The sequence below is a fragment of the Choloepus didactylus genome, chromosome 3 (genome assembly GCF_015220235.1).
Source record: "Choloepus didactylus isolate mChoDid1 chromosome 3, mChoDid1.pri, whole genome shotgun sequence".
In the NCBI taxonomy this organism is placed as follows: domain Eukaryota; kingdom Metazoa; phylum Chordata; class Mammalia; order Pilosa; family Megalonychidae; genus Choloepus; species Choloepus didactylus.
Genome location: NC_051309.1, coordinates 93,348,997 through 93,376,335, shown reverse-complemented (window position 1 = coordinate 93,376,335; position 27,339 = coordinate 93,348,997). Strand labels below are relative to the sequence as shown.

Sequence of the window (27,339 nt, the reverse complement as noted above, 5' to 3'; positions counted from 1 at the left end):
ATATATATAACCCCAATGAAAACTAACATGGGATTTTAATATTTCATCCTCCAGGCAACTTTAGGATAACTATAATGATTTAATAAAGTACCTTGCTTCATTACCTGCAAGGACAAGTTTTAGATGCAATAACCTGAGAATCAACCTACCCTTAGTTTTCTTTGGGACATAGCTGTTTCCAGAGCCATTTCTCTTAAGGGATCCCGGGTGATGTCAAGCATGGAAGCTTTGATTGTATCTCCTGGATACAGGCTCAACCGAGACTGCCTAAGGGCCATTCTGGCTTGCAGCTGAATCATTTCTTCTTCTTGCCGTTTTAGCATAATTTCTTGATTAATTAAGTTGCCTTCAAAGGGTGCTTCATATTGTCTGCTATATTGAAAAGAGGAAAAAAGTAAGAGTAACTTAAGCTAATCAGGAAAAAAATACCACGTTTACTTATTAAGTAGCTAATTCTTAATAAGACCAAAGTCTTATTTTCTCATTTCAGAAGAATCCTTCTGTTACACAGTAACATTTCAGTCCGACTTTTATACTGATAGCATGCACTGGCATATTTTTAGTGGGTAGTCCTATGATCTCCTCCTCTTCTCTGAACATTTCAGCTGTCCGCTGAAGACTGCTTTCTGGGGAGTTCTCTCAAGTAGGGGCTGTTTTATTCTTACAGGTCTGAGCCACTTGGCCTGGAGGTGGGATAGACATTCTCCTTAACTATTATTTCAGCTTTCAGACCGCGGTTGATCCCTCCTCCGGTAACCATCAGCCATGAATCATACCACCTGCTAGTCCACTTTGTTCTAGATATTTATAGTCATTTTGGTCATTCCCCTTTATTCATTAAAGATTTAGGTAGCTGATTTTCAGTCTTTTTCTCTACCACTACCTGTCATTATTCTTGGTGGTGATATATAGACTGAGGATTCTTACATTCGATGGCCTCCTCCCCACCTCAGCCAACAATTTACTCCCATGGTCACATTGTTTATTAACAGTAAGTGGACCACCTCCAAAATCTCCTATTTCTATCCTTCAATACTATCTCTATATAACATATTTTTCCCAGCTGATTTCCTCTAATACCTTCATTCAAATAATTTATTGATCCTATCAAGAAGTTTATCTATTGATCCTACCACTTTCTCTCTGGCTATTACCTACCACTCTTGCCCTTACACTGCTGTGATTCCAAGGTCCAGCATTAAAGTCACTTCTTCGCACACAACCTCAACTCTCATGAAAACTGCAGAGCCACACTGACTGATCTCATTGGGCCCTCAGCACTACCCGGCAACTCATTTTCTGAGAGAACTATTTTACATCTTCCTTTTCCTCTCTTTTCAGTCTCCAGTGCCGTCTCCTTTTCTTCCCTCAACTGGTGACTTTGTTTCAATTTTCTTGGTGAAACAAGAAGCAATTGGGAAATAACCTCCTCACCCTTCCTCCACCACACTTTCCAAGCCTATATTCATATGTTCTGCCTTCTCTCCTGTTACAATGGATGAATCAGCTGTACTCCCATATATGGCCAAAACCTCCACTTGTATGTGGGATTCACTCCTCTTCTTTACCTGAAGACTTTGCTTCCACAGTTATCCTCTCTCTTGCATCAATAATCTAGTACACTAAGTTATTCTCATTAGCATACAAACATGCCTAGAAAAAAATAATTCTCCTTTGGGTCTACATCCCTTTCTAGATTCCATCTCATTTTTCTGCTAATTAGAATATGGTTCTTCAAGTTTTCAATTCTCTGATAGAATTTAGAACAACATCCAAAGTGCTCACCTTAGCTTCTGTGGCCAGATGTGATTTGAATCCTGGTTACCTCTGGTTCCTTTCCACTAACTAGTAGGTGCTTCTGGTTACCTTCCAGGACATGTTATCTGGGTACTGGCTACCTGGTGCTCATCCACTCTGCCCTTCATTAGCCACACTACCTTTCTTGCTATTCCTCTAAGATGAACACATCTTCCATACCTCAGGGCCTCTGCACTTGCTGTTCATTTTGGGTGGTACACTCTTCCTCCTGATAGCTGCATGGTCCACTCCCTCTACTTCAATTAATTTTCAGTTCCAATATCTCACCTTGAGAGAGCCCTTCTCTCTCCCTACCTCTGTAATATAGAACTAGGACATCACACTCCTGCACAATCTATCTCCTTAGCCTGCTTTGTCTCAAAGAACCATCACTACCTGACATTACATTACTTACTTTTTTCCTTGTTTATTGGTTGTCTCTCAGCTCTACAAAGTTCCTTCAGGGACTTCTCTCTTATTTATGCCTCTATCTACAGTACTTAAAAGCACCTGGTATGTGGTAAGTGCTCAATAAATATCCACTGAGTGAATGACTGAATATAATGATATGGCTCACTCTCACCTAATGAGGGTCAAGGATAATAATTGAATTTGTATCTATATATTTTAAGTCAAATACATAATTTTTATCAAATATATTAATTAGTCTTCTTGCTCAAACTATTTTACACTGGAGCTACCAACAGGTAGCAAAAATGCCTGATTATCATTTTATCTCTCCTAACACAGAATCTGGTAGAACTCCCTTTAAGGGCTGAATGGCTCGAGAGACAAAAATAACAAAAACAAAGCAAACAGCAACCCCATCCCCTGAGAGTCTGGTTCATTTGGGAATGAACAAATAGGTTGTTTTGAGTCAGGAAAAAATGGTTATCTCATCAAGCAGACAGGAGCAGAAGAAGTGGGAACGTATTATGTATAAACTGAATTTCAAAAGTTAGCACATAAAAAGGCTTAAAGATGCTTTTTGGAAAACAGCTTTGAATATCCTTTTTAGTTACTGAAAGACACTTTTGATAGCTCAGAATCCAAAAATTACTCATTCTGCTGCAACTGACTCATAATTTCCCATTAATTTTCCCCCAACCGCTATGATACAAATCAGTGGCACTGTCTGGATCTATTTTGCCATTTCATTCTAGCTAAAGGGAATGGAAATTTTTATGAAGACGCATGCAACAAACATGTATAAATACAGCCCTGTTTACAGATCTCAGTAATATGTGACCTACAGAACAAAACAGGACTTCCTAAATGTGTACCAGCCTCTTAAGGATATGACCAGAAACTGTTGCATACATTCAGAAAATCTGCATTTGAATAAGGTATTTAGACTGTATTTTAGTTAATGTGTATTTCCATGGGTAGTAGAAAAAGGAGGACTAGTCTAAAAGAAGTAGAATTCAGCATCTTACATTAAAAATAATACAAACACACACAATAACCTAACAACCCACTTCTCACTGAAATATTTTTCTTTCATCAACACCTATTTCTTGCTCAGATGCTGTGAACATCAAAAGGTTTTTGTTTTTCCCCACAGAATGTGAAACAAAAGATAGTTTATCCCTCAATAATGGATTTGATGAGCTAAGGTGTCCTTACTGTTAACAAAACAAAATATATTAGTTTTTAAACAAAACCTTAAACAAATCTTGAACAAAACCTAGAGACAGTCAAAACTAAGATTCTCCTTAATCTTGACATTTTTGAAGTTTCTTGTCAAGAAAATTGAAATAAAGCTCACAAAAAATGATTGGATTTTGTTTAGAGGAATATGTGTTAAAATCAGTTAAGACATAATCCCAATAATTCTGCCGGTTGTTATCTCTAATCCTGCTATCCATCAAACTAAAAAGTGCAACACATTAACTATTCACAAGTTTTCTCCAAATTAGATGCATAGAGAAGAGTGATACATGTTTAAAATTCTCCTTCAATTCAACAATGAGCTTAATGCAATTCAATAATCTCTTCTTATTGCTGTTCATCCCTAAATACTTTTGTTTCATTAAGAAAACTGTAATATCATCTTTGTTTATCACCTCTCTGTTCAAAATTACCAAAATGGGGTCATCACAAACAACAGTAACATAAAATGTTTATTTTAGTACTGCTTTAGGTAAATAAATGCTTATTAGAGCTTTCCTCAACTAAAAACAGTGTGCTATTTTAAAAGGCCCAAGAGAGAAAAAGAAATAAATTTAATAAAAACTGAAACATTAATTTAAGAATAATTTTAGTGCAATGTATTTTATTACTTGAAGCCTATACCTTGTAGACCTAAAATTTGTCTGATTTAATCACACATGTAGGGTTTCCAGGTCTATTAATAGTTAACAGGTGTGAAGGGTTAAGTTGTTGTTAATTTCCCAATGATTCTTTTGTATATGATGATACTTGGATTAAATGAACTGAGATATTGAATTTAAAAGGATTCTCATACCTTGGGAGTAAATTCTGAAGCAATCTCTGGTTTTCATTATAACCTCATACTAAAAAATTCAATTTAAGGCATAGGATAAAAAGGCTTTTGTTTGTGAACAAATGAAAAGGATACACATCTATACATTCACTATTTACTTGACACCTTTCAGTTTAAACAAAGTAAATAAACACACAACTATAACACCACCATCCTAAGTCTAGCACAAGAATAAGAAAGCTAAGTATTTCAGTATGAAAATATACTCTAAAGAGCCCAAAATAGGCTTAAAAAAAAAAAAAAAAAAACAACCAAAATAACCTCTTTTAAGTCACGAAAGATGTGGTGAACAATTAACGTTTTACACAATAGCTTACTTAGCAGTGACCTACTCATTATTCATTAAACAAATAATACTCACTGAAAGCCTGTTGGTTGAGGCCATGTTCCAACCTTTTGAAAGAGGTTGCAGCCATCAAGCTATACTGTCTTCTCTCAAACTTTTAAAATCATACCTTCACCTTCCTAACAGTTATTTTATATTCATTGACAATTTTGAAAATCAAACACAAACTAAAAATAATCAGAACCAATACTGATTTTAAAAGATTTCAAAACTAAAACTCAAAACGCCTTTCATATAATTGAATGAATTTGTGGGAACTTAAAGAGAAGGGGAGCTAAGAGAAAGGAAAAGGAAAATGGAGAAAGTAGAGGAAAGAGGATAAAGAAAAATTCTCCTTGATTATAATAAAGAAAGAAAAACCTGTCACTGAAAAATTATTATATTAATAGTTTTTTATATTACTTACCTTGTTCTTTGTGACTGGCCTTGACTTGTGGTTTCATCTACCCCTGGGAGTCCACTACTGGTTTCAAATCTCTTTGAAGCTTCACTTCTTCTCACTAATTGTGAATGAAAAAAGAATAATGGCACAGGTGTTACAAATATGAGATTGTTTCATTTAAAACACAAGCAATTAAGAGATTTCAAATAGAATCGAGAGGTTATTCTGGAGATTATTCTTATGCAAGCTGCAGCCAGGTATTGCAAATTGCCACATTATGCCAAACCAAGGTATGTGAAACCCCAACCAACAGTATTTCTGAAAACCCTAAGGAAAATCCAGGACTCTAAGATCCTATAAAAGTTTTACTTATTAAGTTTATTTTCCAGAAACGTAAAACCTCCAGATTGTTCCTATGCCAGATAAGCCCTGAAACTTAGAAGTACAAGTCTCTCAGTTGCATTCTCCTACCCCATATAGTCAACACCCCTTTTCAACATGAAGAAGTTAGAATGGTAATTGTCCAAATATCCCTGAAGACTGAGAAAATGATCAAAGGTAAGGGAAGCGTAACAGAGAAGGTAGAATTTAACAAATAATTATGACTACTGATAATTATATAGGTATTTCTTTTTAATTTCTAGTGTATTAAATTGCCAGAAGGAAATACCTGAAACTGTGGAATTGTAATTGATACCATACTTTAAAATTTATTCTATAACTTCCTGTTAAATTATATTTTTGAAATTTATCACTTTTCTGTATGTGTTATATTTCACAATAGAAAATGTTTAAAAAAACAAGCGTTAAGCAGACACATAAGATAATTTTTACAAATCATATTAATATGGCCCAGTTAATTGGATAATGCCATTAAACTTTTTTTTGAGGTAAGTCATGCTATTTTTAAAGGCAATGAATTATATCCTCTATGATGAAAATGTCTGAATAGTTGATGAAGCTTCTGTTAAGCTCCTGTAATACTGTTAAAATGAGTAACCGGCAACTTCTAGTAATTTAAAATTTTTATGTAGAATTATTGTTTTGACAACATATTTCAAAAAGAACAACAATCATGGTTTCTTAAAAATAGTATTTTGCTTATTTAAGATGGCTCTTACCTTGTCTGAAATCTGAATCAGAAGAAATAATAGATGGACTTTCACTGGATATACTAAAGATATCATTGTGATAATTTTTGTATCTTCGAATTGGTTCTAAAAGGATTAAAACAAAAAGCAAAATAAAATATTACATTTAATCTTACTTCATCTCAAAAGCAAAAAAAAATTACATTTAATCTTGTGAGATTAGAGCATGTTATATATTTCTTTAAATTTTTCAGTCGTTGAACTGTATCAAAATGTGATTCCAGTTTTGAGGCAGTTTGGCATATGGGCTAAGAGCATGGACTTCTGAGCCAGACTGCCTAGTTTTGAATCTCAGCTCCACCACTTGCTGGGTGTGTTATCTTAGGAATGTAACTCTATCCAGTGACTCATTTTCTTCAGCTGCACAGTGGGTATAATAACAATGCTCATTTCATAGGGTTGTGAGCATTAAATGAACTAATGTATGCGAAGCTCTTGTACAGTGTATGATAATATAAGCATCATCAACAGGTGGTTTTGAATGCTTACTATATGTAATTCTGTGTTATGTGCTGTAAGAGATTAAAAAAAAATCTGAGGACAAAGCTCTAAACTCAAAGAATTTGAGATGGAGAATAAGATGAAGTACACAGAAACTCAATAATACAAGATGGAAATTCAGTTCCAGTAGCATGAGATGAATAAGCATGGGGCAGGGGGTGGGAGGAATATTACACAGGGTCAGTCATGCAGAGTGTACCCTGTATGGGAAGGCTTGGCCAGGGGCAAAAATATGGACTAAAATTTAAATTCTACCTTCTAAGTATTTCTGACACTATTAACTTTGTGTCTAGCATTTGTTACCCAGATTTTCCTTTCTGCTATCTTGCTTCTCTCATTATATAATTCAGGCTACAGAGAGTGAACTTCTAAAAAATGAAAGTCTGAGCATGTCACTATGTATAAAATATGTTCAACCTAGAGTCTTAAAGATAAAATTAAAAAGCTCCCTTGCTTGGGATTCAAAGTCTTTCACACCCTGGCCCGACTAAATTTATAGCAGTGGCTCTTCATATTTTGAAGGCACAGATTCAATTGCAAGAATCTGGTGGAAAGTATAGTCCTGTCTCTCCTCATCCTTCAACTATACATATACACCAAAATTTAAATATAAACTTAAAAACTTGATCCAGGTAAAACCCCTGTCCCAAGACCTCTTTGCTATCCACAAATTCTACATTCTGTTCTTACTGAATTTAAGGAGTGATACACAAAAGTGTAAACGTTTTTAGGTTCCTTCCTGCTAGGAATGCTGCTTCCCCTCATCTTTACCTGAATACCTTTTTCCTTCAAGAGAAGCCTCACAAAACGCTTCTCCACAAAAGCTTTCACGATCTCCTAAAGGTTGAGTTAAACATTGCTTATTTTGCTTTCATGTCCCCTTGTGATTAACTAATTGTGACTCTTTCACTACCTAATATTTCTCTCTCTACCTGCTTCCCCTCTCTAAATTATCTCTGACAAAACGGATTTTTGCTATTTAGATGTACTGCTAGTACCAGCAAATGCCTGGTGCATAGCAAGCACAGAATAGTGAATATGAAAGAATTAATGAATGAAAAAATGAGTGAACAAATGAATTTAATTGTACAGAGGTCACTGACAATCTTTAAGAAACTATTTTCACTGCACAGACAAATCAGAGGTCCAATCAGAGAGGGTGAAAAGACTAAATGGCAAAAATGTTGAAGAAAATGAGTATATGCTACTCTTTCAAGAATTTTGAGGGTTTGGGAAAGAAAAAGAGAAAAAGTAGTTTGAGAGAGTTACTGGTTTATTTTTGGCATAAAGGGATGTCTGAGCACAATTTTAGGCAGTGGATAATATGCCTGTAGATTGAAGTTGCAAGTGAAAGCAGGGGAAAACTGAAGGAAAAATGTGCTTAAGGAAACAGGAGGAGATGGAAAAAAAGAGCACACATGGAATGATTAGTTTGGCAGGGAGGAAGAACTTTTTTTCCTTAATAGAAAGAAATGACAGAAGAGAGAAAGGATGAAGATAAAGAAGGAACCCCAAGATACTCATCAAAAAACTGCATTACTCCTGGTAATAAAAGGTGAATCACTTCCTGAGAGCCAGGGAGACAGAAGTATAGGTGGGGCTGGGAGTTTGAGAAAAGTAAAGAGATTCTGGAAATGCTGCTACAAAGAATGTGATAAGAGCCAAAGCACCACATGAGAGCTTTATGTAGTCATGAGGGTTTAGATAAGGCTAGAATGCATGAATTTTTGTGGGACCAGTCAACACGGTTTTGTGACTTTTTCTTGAGAGAAAGTAGACCATGGGAAATACCTAGTATGTGGTGTGACATGGTTTACGTATGGTAGCAGATGATCAAGGTAGGTGAGGGATTCTTTTCCAATAGTCTGCATACTTGAGAACAGGGAATTCATACAATGAATTAATCTCTGTGCTAGAAAGAGTCAATAGAGATAGCTAAAAGAAAAAGGAATGAATGAATGAATGAATGAACTAGTTACATGGCACCCTAGGAACCAGGCTAATGAGAACAGGCTGGGGAGGATGGACTGGAATGATTGGGGTGTCATGCTGAGACAAAGCTTTAAATAAATGGGAGGGGAAGAAAAATAGATGACTGGCCATTAACATGATAGGGAGAAAGTTGTTAATTGTTCCTATGACAAATGTTACCTGAAGAAGTAGGCATAATAGCAGACTCCTATTGCATACAGTTTTGCATACTGTGCACATGAGTATCAGTTGATACTATAATTAAGGCAAAGAGTTCAGAATTGAAGATCAAAATATTTACCAGTAATATTTTCTAAATTATCTCTTTCCATCACAGGGGAGTCTCATGGTAAAAGAAAAAGTAATTAAAAAAAATTCCCTGGTTTAATACAAATGTGATTTCAAAGGATTTTTCAAGGCTTCAAATAAGAGATTAATTTAATACCACTTTAACTTTAATGAATATAGTGCACTATACATAAATTAAATGGTCACTCAGGAAGAACTGTTATTTACAAGGGGCACAAGAGTACTTTTTGTTTTATTGTTACAGAACCCCCATGCTAAATTTTTGAGGGACTTTCCCAAGGAAACTTAACCAAATTACAAATTTGGCTTTGCAACATAATGACCAGTAAAATCTGCAAGGTCAAATATAGGACCCAAACTTACAGAGGCAATGTGGTTTTAATACCTCAAAAAGAAAAGTAAAGTCACAATAAGCCTATTCAGTAACCTGAGTTGAGAACGTTCAGTTATTTGGATGGTATTTCATGCAATAACAATTTCACACACCATATTAAGCAATAAATGCAAGGAACTACAGAATCAGTATACTGTTTCAAAACTATTTCCACAAAGTGACCGCAAGATTATAAATCAAATTTAATCTGAATTTCCATTCTTTGGTGGTGTTTCATAATTGTTCTTATATTGTTTCATGTGTGCATATTTCCTTTCCCTTGCTAGCCTATGTTTTGTCTTCTTTTACTGCAGTTTACTCCAAAAACACTAGTAAAGTTTTCGATCCTCGGGTTTTCTAAGACAAGTAAATGCAACCCTCTTGAGAATATAACAATAAATCATCTTCCCCTTGATGAACTATTGGTCTGTAAATGTTTTTCTCAGTACCATGCTTGGCAGGGGGCAGGGTGGGGGAACTGTCTTATGATGTTGTACCACTTTATAGTAATAGAGCACCTGTGCTCAATGTGAACTGGATGACTAGCTTTGCATGACCATCAGGAATAGGAAAGCTTCTTTTTTTCCCCTAAGACTACAGTGAGGGTAGGAGTATCCATGTTAATTGAGGTAGTAAGAATCCTTTTTTGTGAACTTTTTGAATTCTGGAGTATATCTTTTAAAGTGTTGTTAGCTGTGTTCTTTTCATGTGATGGAATATAATCAGATTAAAGTTCTCAGCCAATATTTACTACTCATTCTTCTAAGAAGGTTGAATTCAGATTACACATTTTAGCTGAAATTTACTACTCAGTCAGGCTTATAAGAAAACCCTTGTAAGCATGGGTTTTCCATTTTTTAATTAAAAAAATTTAACCTTTCAGAAATTATTATAAAATTATACATCTTTTACCAAGAGCATCTTGTATGGTATTTATAGAGAAGAACATTTTCCATGCTTAAAAATCATTTGGATAGGAAGGAACAATTCTTGGCTTTTTGAGATAATCTACATAAAGGTATCATGTAGTCGCTGACCAGATAGAGGGTAGCTTTCTTCCCCTTTTCTGGTCTGCAGAAGAAAGGTAAAAACTTACTTTCCACAAGACGTCCTAATAATAACTTTTCTTTTTGGAGGATCCAGATACCACAAATGCATTTTCTACCTATATTTGAATGTATAATTCTAGCATTTATTTATTTATTTATAAATTATAATTTATTAATTATGATCCCAGGAATATGGTGTTAACCAGGTTATTAAAAAAAAAAAACTTTTTATGAAAATTTTGAGACACGTACAAAAACAGAGTACAATGAATCCTCATGTACCCATGTTCCAGTATCAACAAAATCTGGTTATTTTAGCTAAAATTAGCCACACTACTTTTGTAAACCAAAGAGATGCTCCTAAGTATTTACAGAATATTACAAAGGTTTCTGAATGTCAAAAATCTTGAACCATGAGCAGTGGACCTAGTAAGGATATTCCAATACATGTTTTATAAAATGCACAGGTGGCTACTTTCATTGCAATATTAAGACTGTAATAGCAAAATTTTAAGTTTACACTATTACAATTTCACAATTGAATTTATCGCCTTTTGTGGAATAAAAGTATATGCAATATCTGATCTGTTGCTTTGCAAGTTTCTTTTCTCAACTAGTAAATATTTAAATGAAGCCTATAATGTGCATATATCAGGGCATTACGGTCCATTTAGGGTCATGATTATTCCTCATTTCACTAGACAATTTCCTTCTTTTGACTTCTTAAACAGTTGTTTTTCAGATGTGGAAAATGAAGTTTTAGGAAATAATCTTAGTGATAGAAACAATAATGAGTGCAAAAACACAAATGACAAGGTAAAATCAGCCTGGGCACATATCACCAAAAAAGAAGCCATCAAATTGTGTATACGTATATAACACATAAAACATTTATATATATATTTTGCCTCCAAATAATTTTACAGAATTGTGGTGAGAGAATGAAAAGAATAAAGATTAAAGATAAAGAACAATGGCTTAAAAAATTAGAGTTGGATAGAATGCTAGCTATAGATATTTTGTAATCACACATACTCTGAAAATGGAAGATATCTTTTAATTTTAGTACTATTTTACCATACTAAAAAGTATACCTTTTTTTCATAATTTAAGGTATAAAAGTCTGACAAATATTTTATTGTCCTTTAACTGTAATCTGATTCTCTGAACAAAATTCATTTCAATTCATATCTTATTGACTCCATTCATATAATAAAAAGCAGCTTTTCAATAGGCTAGAGACTTTTATCTTAAGTCCTTGATAACTAAGAGTCATGATTTCCACTATGAGCCATCTAATGCGTTAAATAAGTAAAATTGTGGAATGTGATCATGCATTATAGGAGATCAGAATTAGATTATGAAGACCGACACAATATTCTGGGTTTAAATAAAATTATTTCAGATGAAGTTTTTAAAACTACAATCTTCACACTAAATGAATCTACGCCAGCACAAACTGTAATCTAAAAGACATCTTATTCAAGCCCAGACAAGTAATATGCAGAATGTGAGACTCAGCCAATTGCAGCAACAGGAATTAAATAAACACTTTTAGTTTGGGGTTTCTTTACCTTCAGCATGTGACTCAAACTATAGATACAAGTTTCAAAGAAAGCCGTACAAAATGGCTTCTGCTCTTGTGGCTCAGAACTATAAACACACACACCCACACCTCAAAATGCATTTTTAAAGATATGGGTCCTAAGATAATACATTTTAATTTTCAAATAAGAAAAAACAAAAGTAAGAACATTATAATAATAACATTAATATTATATTACGTCTTTGATCCTGTATTTTCTTTTTTGGGGATTAATTTCTGGAGATTACAATTTATATAGCTAGTTTACTAGAGCCTACTGTATTCTATATTATACAATAAAGTATGTTCTAAAATCCTTTGATAACTAGACATGATGAGTACAATTTTAGACCCAGAGGAACACAGCTCATGGAAGATGAACATATATAAATGGATATATGGAGAAATGCTCCATAAACTGTAAATCACTCTATAGATGTAAAATTTGTGCATTGTAGGAACTACTCCCCTCCCCCCCCAATAGTCTTCAATTCCTTCTGGGATTGTCATGTGTAGGAGCTACATACTGGGCCACAACTTGGGTAGCTCTACCACTCCTCTAGCACCATCTTTGACACTCTGTTTTTATGACTTCATTGTCCCTTCTAAAACTTTTTCAAACAGTACAGAGTTCTATAGGAAATTGATTGCATTTGCTGCTGGTTGTTTTGGTTATGACTGAAAAGTATATGATTTTACTCTTCGAGTTGGACAAAACTCTTAGAGATGAACAAAAACGAGATGGGATTTCTCCTTATTATACATATAATTCCTCAGAGAATATTTTTGTATACCACATCTGAAATGGGGCCATTGTATATACTAAACTTTTTAATAGTAATCAGTTTATTTTAACAAACACTTATTGAATGTCTATATGTCAGGGGTAGTAGTGGATGCTTAAGTATAAAACTACATTAGACCAAATTTGAGGTCTAGGAGAGACAACCTCCTCAAAACAAATAAATTCAGGGCAACATAGAGGCCATCATTTTAGGCAGTGCCTGAAAGCTGAGAGTCTTAAGGAAGAGAGCTGCAAGAACAAAGTCATGGAAATATAAAATGGCAGGTTTTATACTGCTAATAAGATACATTGTAAGTCTTTCTTAAGACACATCAAGCTGTGCTCTGTCAAAGCCAAACTGGGTCTATGTCAACAATGCTATAAGATAGATTTAAATTGGATCCCTAATTTCTGAAAAAGTAGCAATGATTTCTATGGACTCCAAAATCAGTGTCATGTTATTATGAATATACACACCGGAAAATTTGTATGGGTTTCACCTTTAACTTTCCTTAGCATTTAAAAATGCAATTACATTTTTTGCACTTGGATAAATCAAAAGGAAAGTAAATGTAAGTGTCTATGAAATAAATGAAAGAACTTATTGCTCACCTCTTCTGAAATGCTTAGCTGACAGGAACAAAAACGGTGGGAGGAAAAAAAATCAAAGACTTCATCTGACTGAGCCTTTAGCTTCTGGACATGTAAAAATCTAAGTATCATACCGTCTTTCATATTTCTGATTTCTCTTAACTGCTGCAATGTTTGATAACATTAGCATTAAGATGGTATTTCTTTCATCCATATTCTCTCTGCATGTATTTAAATACACTTTTTCCTAGTCTTCTATGAAAGGCCATTTATATACAGTACTCCTAAGCTTATTAAAAGTAACAGATCAAAATTATAACTTCCTCCAGTGTTTGACCAAGATATCATCAACAATGGAAGGATTAATCCTGGATTTCCGTATATCTGATTATGGTTAATAGGTACATGCAAATATCAGTCCTAGTTTCTTTCTCAAGGAAGGAAAGAGGGAGAAAAGGAAAAGGGAAAAAAAAAATCAATTAAGTTTTTTTATTGTATTTTCTTTTAAATTTTTTTATAATTAATAGTTAATTTAAAAAAAAACAAAACAATGAAAAAAATATGCAGAGCCCCCCTGAGGAGCTGGGGGAGAATGCAAGGGTGTTGGTCTTCCCCATCTCAGTGGTTGCTGATGTGCTCACAGACACTGGGGACTGGTGGTTTGATGGGCTGAGCCTTCTATCATGGGACCTGCCCTTGAGAAGACCGTTACTGCAAAGAAGACACTAGGCTTGCTTATAACTGTGCCTAAGTGTCGCCTCCTGAATGCCTCTTTGTTGCTCAGATGTGGCCCTCTCTCTCTAGCTAAGCCAACTTGGCAGGTAAAATCACTGCCTTCCCTGCTATGTGGGATCTGACACCCAGGGGAGTAGAATCTCCCCAGAAATGTGTAATATGACTCCTGGGGAGGTATCTAGACACAGCATCATGGGATGGAGAACATCTTCTTGACCAAAAGGGGGATGTGAAAGGAAATGAAGTTAAGTTTCAGTGGCTGAGAGATTCCAAAAGGAGCCAAGAGGTCACTCTGGTGGGCACTCTTACGCACAACATAGACAACCCTTTTTAGGTTCTAATGAATTGGAATAGCTACCAGTAAATACCTGAAACTATTAAACTACAACCCAGAACCCTCGAAGCTTGAAGACAATTGTATAAAAATGTAGCTTATGAGGGGTGACAATGTGATTGGGAAAGCCATGTGGATCACACTCCCCTTTTTGTCCAGTATATGGATGGATGAGTAGAAACACAGGGGGAAAAAAAAAGGCACTCAGTGTTCTTTTTTAATTGTTCTTTTTCACTTTAATTTTTATTCTTGTTATTTTTGTGTGTGTGGTAATGAAAATGTTCAAAAATTAATTTTGGTGATGAACGCACAACTATATGATGGTACTTGTATGCTTTGTGTGACTGTATGGTATGTGAAGATATCTCAAAAATTGAACTAAAAATCAATTAAACTTTAATTAAATTGATGTTGATTCTATTGTCCATGATATAGAACATTCACTTCATTGAAATTCTATTGATGTTCTCCTTTGAAATCCAGTCCTGGAAACATAATAGGCACTTAATTGTTCAGACTGATTAAGATTTGGTCTTCAGAGATATAGAATATATTCGTAATTTAGTAGTATAATAAAGTCATGCATTAATATATAAGGTGCATAATATCTGACCAATATCATATCAAATGTCTGCTTTTCATATTTATTTCTGTGGAAATTATACAAGTAAAATAGAAATCAATTGCTAAAATAATTCATGGATGAATCCAAATAACCTGACCATACTAGACGATTGATTGATTGACTAGTTTAGGTACTCAAAGGGAAACAAGGTAAAGAAAAAAAATTTAAATAGTTCATCTTCAGCAGTTTTGGATTTTAAGAGAAAGATACGTTTTGAAAGAAAAAAAAATTACTTCCTTCCACAAAATGTCCTCTAGATATATCCTGTTTGATTAATGTTAATATTTATGAATTCATCCCCTTGCTTTTCTTAAATTCAACTACGAAAATATATAAACTTTTAAATTCAATCTTCTTATGGAAATGAAACATTAAGGTGCCTTAATAATGAGAAAGGGCTCACATACTTGAACATTTACATATTCTATTTGTACAAGAGGCAGCAGAGTTTAAGCTGTATTCAAAGGGCAGTCATGGAACAGTGAAACTGGGCTAGGACCAGATGTCATAACATTAGACAGAAGGAAGCAATATTTTAATTTTGATGTAAAGTAGACTGACATAAAGCTCTTTAAATAAGTAAACATTTAACCATAACCACTTTTATAGAATTCAGTTTTATCTGTTCTTCATACTTCCCCTTCTAGTATTGTGTAAAATGCAGGGGAGTTTCGGCTGTTGGGAGTAAAAGTCTCTTCACCATCCCCACCCAGGGTGTGGGAGTGCTGTTGATAGTATACTCACAGTACTGGCTCTAAGACAATCCCTCGTAATCAGGAATCTACTGTCAATTCACAGAGCTATGAATAGGGAGTATATGGTAATTATATCACAAGAAAGAGAGAAGAAGACATTTGTCAGATTCTCCTATTAGAAAGCAGATAACTTCTCAGATTTTTAGGATGGGAGTAGAGAGAAGTGGAAAAGAAGATAATGAGAATAAGGAAAAAAAGGTTAGGAGTGGAATAGGGCAATCCTACGTTGAGGTGAAGAAGTCAAATTAAAAGAAAAAAGCAACAAAAAAGTGACATATTTTAAAAACTAATTTCTACAAGAAAAAACTAAGTTATTTTTCTTCCTGTTCCCTCCCTACAGTTTTATTTAGGTAGAGAATGATAAAAGATTAAGTGTTAATGTAATAATCACAGGCATAATCTTATATTTATAATTTTCAAAAGTCAAACTGAGTTTCTTTCTCAGAACCTTTTTAGTTCCTAACTTTCTCATTTTGTTCCCAAAGTAATCAAAGCTTGCTGATTACAGCTTTTTGACAGTTTACTCCTTCCTTATTTCACCAACTGCAATCGAGTGTGTGACATAACAGAGCTCCATCTTAAACCCTGGCCAGCACGGTTTACTGCAGAAAGAACCAGACTTAATTGTGATTTTTTCTGCCATAATACTATCTTTTTTTCACTGTATTAAAGATTATAGAATCTTAGTAAGAAGAGATTAAGAGGCTGTTCATGCAGTTAGGTGATTGTCCAACTTCCTAGACAGTAAAAAATTCCCAACAATGTACCTGTAATGTTTCTGGTCTATGTTGAAATCAGGATGGCACAGTGGAAAACAGTCTTATTCTGTGACTTAACAGACCTGGATTCTAAATACACCTCTGCTGAATTATGAATTACGCATCTCCTTTGGCAAACCTTTGGGCCTCTGAAAATGAGACTTTTGGTTTAGATGGCATCCGGAGTTCCTTTCATTTCCAAATTCTGTAATTTTGAAGTCTGGTCTCCCCTATGCTAATTGGCTGGTTGATACTGTCAACTGAGCAATGCTGAAGAGTTGACTCTAGTAAAGACTGCTTTCAAGAGGGTGGGACCTGGGTTAAGGAAAGGGCTATGCATCTGGGATTGAAGGAAACCATTGCCTTTCCTATTAGTTCAATGACTTGCCAAAAAGGACAACTGAAATTTAGCAATTTCTTTTCTTCACATTGTTTTAGCCCAATGGTATTCGAACACATCTTTAAAAAAAAAAAAAAAAAATCAGGACGAAGCATGTAGTGAGAAATCCCTAGACTGGAACTCCGGAAATCTAATCATGGTGAAAACTTTACCATTAATTAGTTATGTGATCACAAGCCCAAGAGCATGTTTGGATAACAAGTTCTCTAAGACTCCTTCTAATTCTAAAATTACTGATACCCACTAAAAACTACCAAATGTTAAGATCACAAAATTTGAACAGAATATTATTAATATTTTAAAATGTTTTAAAACATGAATATTTTAAAGAAATACATAGAATAAAATGTATTTATTAGTAACATCCAATGTTCTGCTTGATTTATCACACATAAAAGGGATTTCTGGAGCCTGTTTTTATGAGAATTAAGTGAGATAAATGAGAATTATATTATTGTCTATTCTTTTTTCTTCTTTGTATACTATTATATACAATCTGCACTTTTGTTTGTACAGCTAAAATAAATTACCTCATATTTAGAAAAAGAAAGCATAACATAAAACCAGCAAGTTACTCAACTAAATAAGATTTATTGCTTTTGATTTCCAAACCTCTAACATTCCTTTTGAATAATGCTTTTAGTCCAAAGTAAACACACTCTATTTGCTACTATATAATAATGGAGGTTTATTTAAGGTGGTGTAAATATTTCCAAAATAAACCAACATTTTCAGGTTTATTTTTGATTAACTTGGTTGTAAAATATACTCTGTAAAGAAATGAATAGGTTCCAAGTAGGGGCAAATGTTTTTGAAAACTCTTCAATAGCGAAGAAAGGATTCAGGATAGAAATTGTCCTGTACCAAACAATTCAAAGCACATGTTATTTTTAAAAAGAAAGCATTTACTCCTGTAACAAATCTAATATGCCTAAATCTGGAAATTATGTTTCATAACTTGTTACCATTTAGAACAAAAAGGGCTGTACAGAGATTATAGACAATCTCTGTAGAAATATATGCATGCACACATACACACATGCACTCTAGGATCATGTGCAACCAAGGACAATATGGCTTAATACTCATTTTATAGGCAATCACAAAAATCATCTATCGAAACAAAAATATATTAGACTATTGTAGCATAACTTAACAGAGCACATCATTTGTTATTAATGTTTGATCTCTTTCCTGTTTAACTCTCAAAACAGGATTCACATGTAAAGAAAAAAATCTTTCCTCAAACCTCAACTAATTCAACTACTAAGATACCAAATATTAAGGAAAGTAAGCTTTTGCAACTGGGTCACACATGAGAACACTGGAAAGTATGATTTTATTTTTATTATTTACATTTTAAGTAAAGATATTACTCAAACTTTTAAATGTTAGAAATGGTCATCCAGGTTGGAAGGCATTTTCACTATCTATACTCTGAGGACTATCATAGTTTATTTGAATCACTGAGTTTTTGTTTTGTTCTGTAGTTTGTTTTTATACAATGGACAAGATTTCTCTACAAAAATGTCTCCATGAGGATGATAAATTCATGCTCAGAAGAGGGCCAAGCTAAATTATTGTTCATATGCTAGGTGTTGCGTAACACTAAATAGGCATTAAATACAATTTCAAAAAGGACAGACTTTTGTTTTTAAGTTACAGGAAGTGCCTATGTTCGCTGCCACAAATCCAAATGTTTATTACTTAGCATTTAAAAGGAAAATAATGAATAAAACGTATTTCTAAGTTTTTATTTTCTGTCTTTGAAAGTTTTCAGGCCAAGATTATATAAGAACATCTCATAAAGTTAGCCAATGTTTTTTAAAATGCATGTCATATAAAAAGTCCATGAGATCAATTAAGTATTCAGTACTCTCCTACATAATTTCAAATCCTTTACTCATTTGCAATTCCTGAATTTTTAAAAATTGCAAAGCTTATTTTTTACTAGAAGTAGAGCATATCTTGTAGAGATATGCTCAGCTCCGGAACTACGCTTCAAGTAACAGAGCAACAAACCTTTAGCACAGTAATTGGAAGGCAATCTATGAATCAAAAAAATTACATTGGAATCTGATCCTTGATTGTGTTACTACTCTGTCTGAACTAGAAAGCACCTTAAATTTTCCTTTATCATCTGTGCTCCACTGTTTGTCTAGTTGCAAGGGCAGTTATAAAACTTCAATCTTGAAAAACATGCAGTAGTAACTTGAAAATTCTCTCATTGCTTTCTATTTTATCTATCTGTACTAAAGTTAGCCTCTATCTATATGTTTAGATGACCATTTTATTCCATTCAATATACTGAGTTTTGCATGTGAATCAGGCATTTTGAAACAGTTTTGCCCTAGAATAATACGAATTTCCCAATTATAAACAGTTATCTTTAGACTTACATTAATAATGTAAAATTTTGATTTATTCTTCACTTTACACTCATTACTAATCTATTTTTATAAATGCAATTTATAGATGGTGTAATTGAGACTTAGAGAGATCAAGCCCAATTGCCATAGTAAAGATCATAAAGATACTAAATGGTATAACTAATTCAAACTTAGGCTGTCAGAGTCTGTATCCAATAAACCTAAATACTATGGTTTTGAAAATCAAGATTTAAAACTTCATTCTAGACCAAACAGATCATAAATTCCAGGAGTAGTACCCCAAATTTGCAGTAGCACCATACTTCCCTACTTCCCTGGAGGTGCTGATTTGGATTAACTGCTTCTCCTTTCTGTGAAAAGGTTTTTATTGAAACCTCCATCTAGACAGTGCTGTGGAGGATTAAAAAGAAAGAGAAAACATGACTCCTGCCCTTGAGAAGCTTACAATCTAAAAACACACTACTCAAAATACTGAGAAAATAAAAAGTGCCTGGATTGAGTATGTTTAGTTGCTATGACTCTGTAGAAACAGTGTACTTTGATTAGGGTTTTGGTAGAAGGGAGAACAGAAATTGCCAGAAGAAGTAAGAGATTATTTAACCTGGGTACAAAGGTTTGGCAGTGGAAATAAGTCTTGTGGAATGGTTTAGCCCTTTTTTATTTCAAAGCACAATTTTAAATATTTCAATTAAATTATCTTTCAAACACACACATAATTACTAACCTTCTACATTCATGGCTTCTCTCAGAACCTGAAGTTTCTTTTGTCTCTCTCGGATTCGGTCCAAAGCACTTGATATTGCTGAGGAGGTTGGCAAGTCTCGTGTGTGACAACTTGCATCCATTTTTTGAGGGCCAAAGATATCCAAGGCTATGCTTCCATCTGAGTATCTTGCCTCCTTTCTTCTGGGAGCAGTTGAAGTCCGCACTGTTACTGCCTCGGGGAGACAGTGTCGGTACCTGCCAATCTCTCTAGAAGAGAGGTCTCTGTCAGCTGTGCAAAGCAAGTCCATGGATGAAGCCCAAATCTTCTTCTTGGGAAGTACATCAATGCCAGAGGTAACTTCTCTTTCTGTACCACTAGCTTTGAACTGGTAAGGGGAGCAGATATTTTCAGTATCTTCATGTCGAGAATTATCTGATGAAATGTCCTTGAAATAATTCTCCTCATCTTGTGTGTCTCTGATGGACAGAAATCCCATAGATTTACTAAGCCCTTTGTTAAGAAAGGTCTGATGAGAGAATGGAGACTTGTGTGTGTCTAGTACATCAGAAGTAGAGCTTCTTCCTGGAATGATAAGAATCATGTATGCACAGAATGTTTAGAAAATAAACAGGAGTGGAACTCCACTATTGTCAAGGAAAGTGGTGGCAATCTTTGAAGAAGTTTTCTAAATGAGTCTCAGAAATGAAATGGGATGATGATGGTGGTAATGGAAAGAGACACTATATTTGCATAACTTTCATAATCTAATGTCTTTCATTTAATAAAATCAGTAATACTGATCTTACTTTTTTATGGTATTGTTTCTTATTCACCATAAGTGAATTATTTGGTTTTTAAAAAAATAAATAAAAGTTCCTGATACTGCCCAGTTTGGTAGAATAATTAGCCATGAAATGATTTGGACTAATAATAGAATACAAAGTATACTCTCGTTCACTTCCAAAGATATCCCTCAAACATGTATTACTTCCGTATGTCTGGTATATCCTGGACTTTCAAATAAGTATGTTTAAATAAGAAACATAGAAGTCTTGCTATGCTCTGAATGGAAGAAAGATTGTGTCATTTGGAGTCCTTAAGAACCAAGGTTTTATTATAGTTAGGTAAGTATCCAGATAATATGATTGTGTTTGATATATAAGTTATATAATATACTTAATTTTCCTATGGCAGACCATTAGGTACTAAAATAGTTTTTCCTCTAGGACATATTGTATCTATATTGTCACCTGGAGTATAATACCAATTCTTATTGATTTTTTAGTCCCTGATGTAAAACCAGTAGCCATTCTAATTTTTTAAATGCAGCAGTCTGTAAATGTAATTTAACAAAAATGTCCACCCAGAAATCAGTCTGTGAATCCATAGATTAAATAACAAAAAGTCTTACCTATGTGGCTTCTCAATTGAAAGAAAAATTGTAGAAAACTACTTTCTAGTTACTAATCCAATAGTTCATAAATAATGAAGATTTCCTGTGCTACTTTCCATGATCTCTCTTTGATAACTTATTTGCTATGGATTCAATATAAAATAATAACTAATACCTTTCTAGAAATAATAAACAGCTTATTCATATATTTGAAGAGGTCAATTGCTTCTACAATAGATCAGTCTTGAAAGGTTAAGTTTAAAATGGGAACAAATAATTTGCTTATTTGAGAATTAGATTCAAACACTGTTTTTCTTGCATCTCATCTTTCCCTGAACACGGATCCACTCTCATGCAGGTATGCATAACATCCATATTTGGGGCATCTCATATGAAGAACACTGAGAAATTCATCACACCAGATCCAGACACATGGATAATCACAGACTAGCTTCTAATCTAAGTTGAAAACTGATAAACAAATGTCTATTATGGTATTTCAGATGTAAGTTACATTCTTAAACAAGCCACATTTTGAAACTCAGTTTAAAATTTAATTGAACAGAGAATATAGATATTCTTGAAAACTGATAGGATACCTCAGAAAAATATGAGAAGTAAAAGATTTAAGGATCATATAACCATAGACGAACTCAACCTGTCCTCTTCTAGGTCCATGGCTATCCCACCGTGTTGGAGAAAACAGGTGGGTATTTCGCTAACATCATAAATTCTAATGGTTACCCACTTTGAACACTCAACACCAGGTCCACAATGACTTTCACTTTTCCTCATTCGTCAAAGTTCCAGCCTTAATTCCTTTCTTGCTTCTAGTTGATGATCTTACCTCATATTCCACCAAGAAAATAGAAGCTTTCAGAAGAAAGAGCTTTCTCATCTTTCCATGACTAATTATACAAATCTACCAGTGTCTGAAAATTTTTTCCCTGTTGTCTCAAAGGATGAAAATTCAAGAAGGCCAATCTTGAATGTGTGCTCTGAATTCCTTTCATCCTTGTCAAGGATTTGGTTAATTTCCTCCCCTCTCTACTTCCATCTTCATTATTTCCCCTTCCTATTGAGTCATTCCAATAAGTATACAAACATGCTCTAGTATCTCCCATAATAAAAACAAACAAAACAAAATCCTTCCCCTGTAACTACATTTCCATCTAGCTATTGTGGTCTCCAATTTCTTACTTCCCATTCATTATGCTAACAACTTTAGTTACATTTTGACTCCTCTATACATTGGCAAATCTCATAATGTATCAGTAATGACCTCCATGTTGCCAAATCTAACGTACACCTTTTTATCCACACATTACTTACCTCTCTGGAGACTACTGATCATCCCTTACTGAATCATTTTCCTTTCTTTACAACCTTAGTTCCCTCCTTCTCTTAGATTGCTCCTTGTTAGTCTGCCTTTTTCCCCCTCTATTGGATATATAAGTTTTAGCTTTACTCAAGTATCGGTTTTAGAATCCCATGTCGTCACTCTTGCTTTATATAACTTCATCTATTATCATGGCTTTAAATACTATCCATATACTGACAATTCCCTAATTTATATTCTTAGCACAGATGTCTTCTGGGAGCTCTGATCTTATATAATTGGAATTTCTTCTAGGATATCTCAGAAGCACTTCAAATTGAAAATGCTTAAAGCTGATACTTTACTTCCCACTTGCAGGGCTGTCCATTCTTTCCTAATCTTTCTCATTGTAGGAAGTCCCATCATTATTCAAGTAATTGCTCAAAACTGAAAAATGGGCATCACCCTTAAATCCTTTATCTCCTTATTCCCCATACAAACCCATCAATAAGTGTTGGCCATTTAAATTCTCAAGCCATCTTACTTCACATGATTATTTCCATTTCCAGTGCCATAACTCTATTCCCAATCATCATTATCACTGCAATGGCCTTTAGACTGGTCTGCCTGCTCCTTCTACTTTGCCCATCAAACTAGTCACCACTCAGCAGCCAGAATTAACTCTTTAAAATGTAGATGGCAGAAGTCACTTCTGTTTAATAAGTTTCAAGGGCATACTATTACATTTTAAATAATATCTAAACTCCATTAAGGTCTGCCACCTGAATCCTTTTAATCTCATCTTCACTTTCCTTATTTTAGCATAGACCACAGAGTTTTCTCTGTTAAGCTCACTTATAACTTAAGGACCTTGTGCATGCTTTTTTCCCTGCCCTGACTGCTCTACTCCAGACCTTCCCATAGCTAGTTGCTTCTCATCCTATAGTTTTCTTTTAAACAGGACTTTCTCAATGCAGCCTCCTCTGACAACTATTTAAATAGATCACTGACCAAATGCATAAAGAGTCCATTCCATTTGCAACAGGCAAATTTACCATTCTCTTTTAGCTCATTTGTACTTACTAATAAATATTAATGGGCAATGATATCCTAAGAGAATCATGTCTTCTCACTGGTCATATGAGGTCTAAAACTAATTGCTAATAAGGAGGCTTGGATAATTACTGCTTTATAGATGTTAGGCTTTTATTCCCTTACTTCAAATTAAGCAGATATCAAAATATTTCAGTTCATATTTATTAAAAGTCCAGGAAGTTATCATTTATTATTCTGCACAGGTCAAAATTATAATGAAATACAATTTATTAAAAAATTTGCACTAACTTGTTACTTTGTTTTGAAAAAAAATACACCAAATTTAACTAAGGCTCGCTTTGCTCTGTCATTGATGTTTGAAAATCACATTGTAAGAGCTAATTTAAAATTTTATGACTATTACTATAAAAGATGATTCTGAGTCATAATTAAGGCCGTGTCTGGGTTGCCAACAGAACAAAGAAAGGGATGGCAAAATAGAAAAAAAAGAGGAGTAGCAAAGAAGAAAGGGAGGTAGTAATATTCCTAAGGAAATCTGGCAAAAAGTCAAGGATGGTGTGAAACAAGCTTCAAGGTGGTGCGTATGTACTTGTCAAAAGTGGGCCAAATTAAAATTATAAAAACTATGACCCACAAAAGCAGACAAGGGAGAAACCGAGTGTGGATGACCTTTTGCAGGAAAGAGGAAGGAAGTGGCAGGAAAGAGTTCTGAGCTAAGTGGATTCTTCAATTGATCTATTAGCCTAAAACTTCTTTTATTTGCTTTTCAGAGTGAAAAGAAGACATCTTTTATAGGTACAAGGCAGAGAGGTGGATTTTAGTTGATACAAACATAATTCTTAAATTCAAAATTTGTAACTGGTAGGAGTCTCACTGCATTTTGTCATGTTAATGATCCTCACTGTCTTTCAAGTGCACAACTGTATATGGAATTGGCTGATTAACATTTCACAAATTGATAACGCACTTATCTTCCGCAAAAGGGTTTTTTTTAATGTAAAATAAAATAGGTAATTTTTTACATTAGTCTTCAGTGTTTTAATTAATTTTATTTACAAATGCTCCACACACACCAAACCTTTTTTATAATTCAGTTCTGACAACTACAAATGTTACTAAAAAAAGTGATACAACAGCATAGTTGCTTTATGCTGCTAAAGCAATAGGGAAAAATATTTCATTAATCTGGAAACGCAAAATGATACTTCAAATATAGAATCTGGCAATACAAATGAGGACAAACACGGAATTCTAGGCTCATATTTATTAGATGCTTAAGTTTCCTACACAAGTGAAAATCACGTACTTTTGTTAATACCACTGCCACTTAATAATCATATTTGAGACTAGATAAAATGCAATCCCATCAACTGCTTCCCAAACATCTTTTTAAACATGTGTCCAGCTATCAGACAATAAACTGTATTGAAGTCATTAATTAAGTACAGCTAATAGCTGTGCCCACTACCTACTAGGATCACAGAAACGAAGTTAATGTTATTTCTGAAAGCAATGACATTGGAGCTACTCTACAGCAATTTCAACAGGAAACCTTTGATTTTTCCCTATCCTGGTAGTTTGTCACTCCTTCTACTATTCTCACTGAGCACACTGGACCTCTATTAGCACACTTGTTTACTGTATTAAAATTATCCATTATAACCTAGAGATACCAATTAGTGGAGGGGGAATGATAATCTAATAAGAACAGATAAACTATGGAGGGTAATCTCAATGTTATGGGAATGCTCAGGAATGATTATGGTTTGTAAACTTTCTTGGATATAGTAAGATCAAGTTGGAAGCAATAGAGTTATTTTAGGTTTTTTTTTTTCTCTTATTCCTTTGTTTTCTTAGGGGTTGTTAATTTTCTTGGGGTATGGAAGGAACATGTTGGAAGCAATGTAGTTATTTTAGATTATTTGTTTTTCTTACTCCTCTGTTTGGACATGGTTTATTAATTTTCTTGGGGTATGGTAGGAACATATTGGAAGCAAAGTAGTTATTTTAGGTTATTTGTTTTCCTTAATCCATTGCTTTGTTTGAAATGTTGTGGGGTTTTTTTGGTTGTTGTTTGCCTGTTTGTTTTTAATTTTTTAATAAACAAAGTTAAAAAATTGAAAAAAAAAAAAAATTACCCATTATATTGTATATCTCATATCACTACTACTTGCCTACCCACCCACCCCATAAACTGGAAAAACAACATAATATAAAGGACCAAGTTTTACTTGTTTTGGTATTTCTAGCTTCTGATAAATAGATTCCAAAGCAACACTTGTAGAACAGATTGATCAGACAACTTTTGGAAGCCTTTTAAAGCCAATTTAGGTAATATAATTGACCAGAAAGATTACTATCAACAAACTTGTGTTTGTATTCTTGCTTTACCATTCAATCCATGAGCTGGAGCAAGCCACTTCATTTCCATATTTCTCACTTCCTCCATCTACAAAAATGTGGGTATAATTTATTATCATGTCTTCTTAGAGATGAAAGGATAAACTAACCTATATGAAGCATTATGAGCTCTTCTGAACAAGGACTGCAAAAATCTAAATTTTTGCCCCCTTTTTCTGTTTCTGCTTTATTTTCCTCAGCATATAACTACCAACCGAGGGGAAATTTATTTTGTGAGGAAATCATAAAAACAGAAAAAAAAAAATCCCACAAAGTTTTAGATTTATTTTATTAAAAAAAAATCAGATTGCTCATAATAGGATAGGTGAGCCTCCTGCGGAGGCTCAGTCTGAGTTCAGAGAGGGTTTATAGACAACATTAGATTACATATGATTATAAGTATCTAAATTTAAAATGAAACTATAAACATTTTCCTTTTGGAAAATGCACTAGCTTGCTAAAAACCATATGGAGAACGCTAAATATACTTTGAAGAGCTATGAACATAAGATTTTAAGAACACAAAAGTCTTCATAATAGAACACATTCCACTTATTTCTGTTAAATGGGAAAAAAAACTTCCTGTAAATGTATTGTATTTTAACTAAATTTTAGGTTATATATGATTAACATTATCCTTTATTTGATATCATCATTCACCTTTCCCTCTCACAGACTCTGAAATTCACAGTATCTCTTAGAAATTAACTTCAAAATGACACTTCAATATTAAAAAGAGGCTTCCTGATTACCCATCTGTCCTCACAAAGGTGCTGAAGTACATAAAAAAAGAAACACGATATTATCAATACACCCAAGTTCTGAAGCACTATCATGCTGATCTGATCATGGTGTAGGTTTCCACCTTAAGCTTGGCAGGAAATGTTTGATTTCTTTCTGCTTAGTGAAGCCATTTTATCAGGCTTAGCAGTGTTAGGTAACAAAGTGGGGGCAGACAGCCCACTACTTTCAGCCTTAGCTTATATGACAGATCTCAAGGTAAGATATGAAGAGAGATATTTTAAGGTCATTTACTCACAGAAAAATTTTATTTTTAAGTTTCAGTTGAACAACCCAATCACTTAGATATGAGGCATTAATTATCCCTAAATGTGCTCACTTTT

The 27,339-nt window shown here is 34.0% G+C and overlaps 1 protein-coding gene across 1 annotated transcript in view; it reads right to left on the bottom strand.

Annotated features, from left to right (window-relative positions):
• Positions 1 to 27,339, bottom strand: part of PTPN13 (protein tyrosine phosphatase non-receptor type 13) — a 239,306-nt gene that overhangs the window by 83,353 nt on the left and 128,614 nt on the right. The window contains 4 exon segments of the mRNA XM_037830204.1: positions 150 to 372; positions 5,056 to 5,149; positions 6,153 to 6,248; positions 20,067 to 20,630. Coding sequence (XP_037686132.1) covers positions 150 to 372; positions 5,056 to 5,149; positions 6,153 to 6,248; positions 20,067 to 20,630 — 977 coding nt within the window.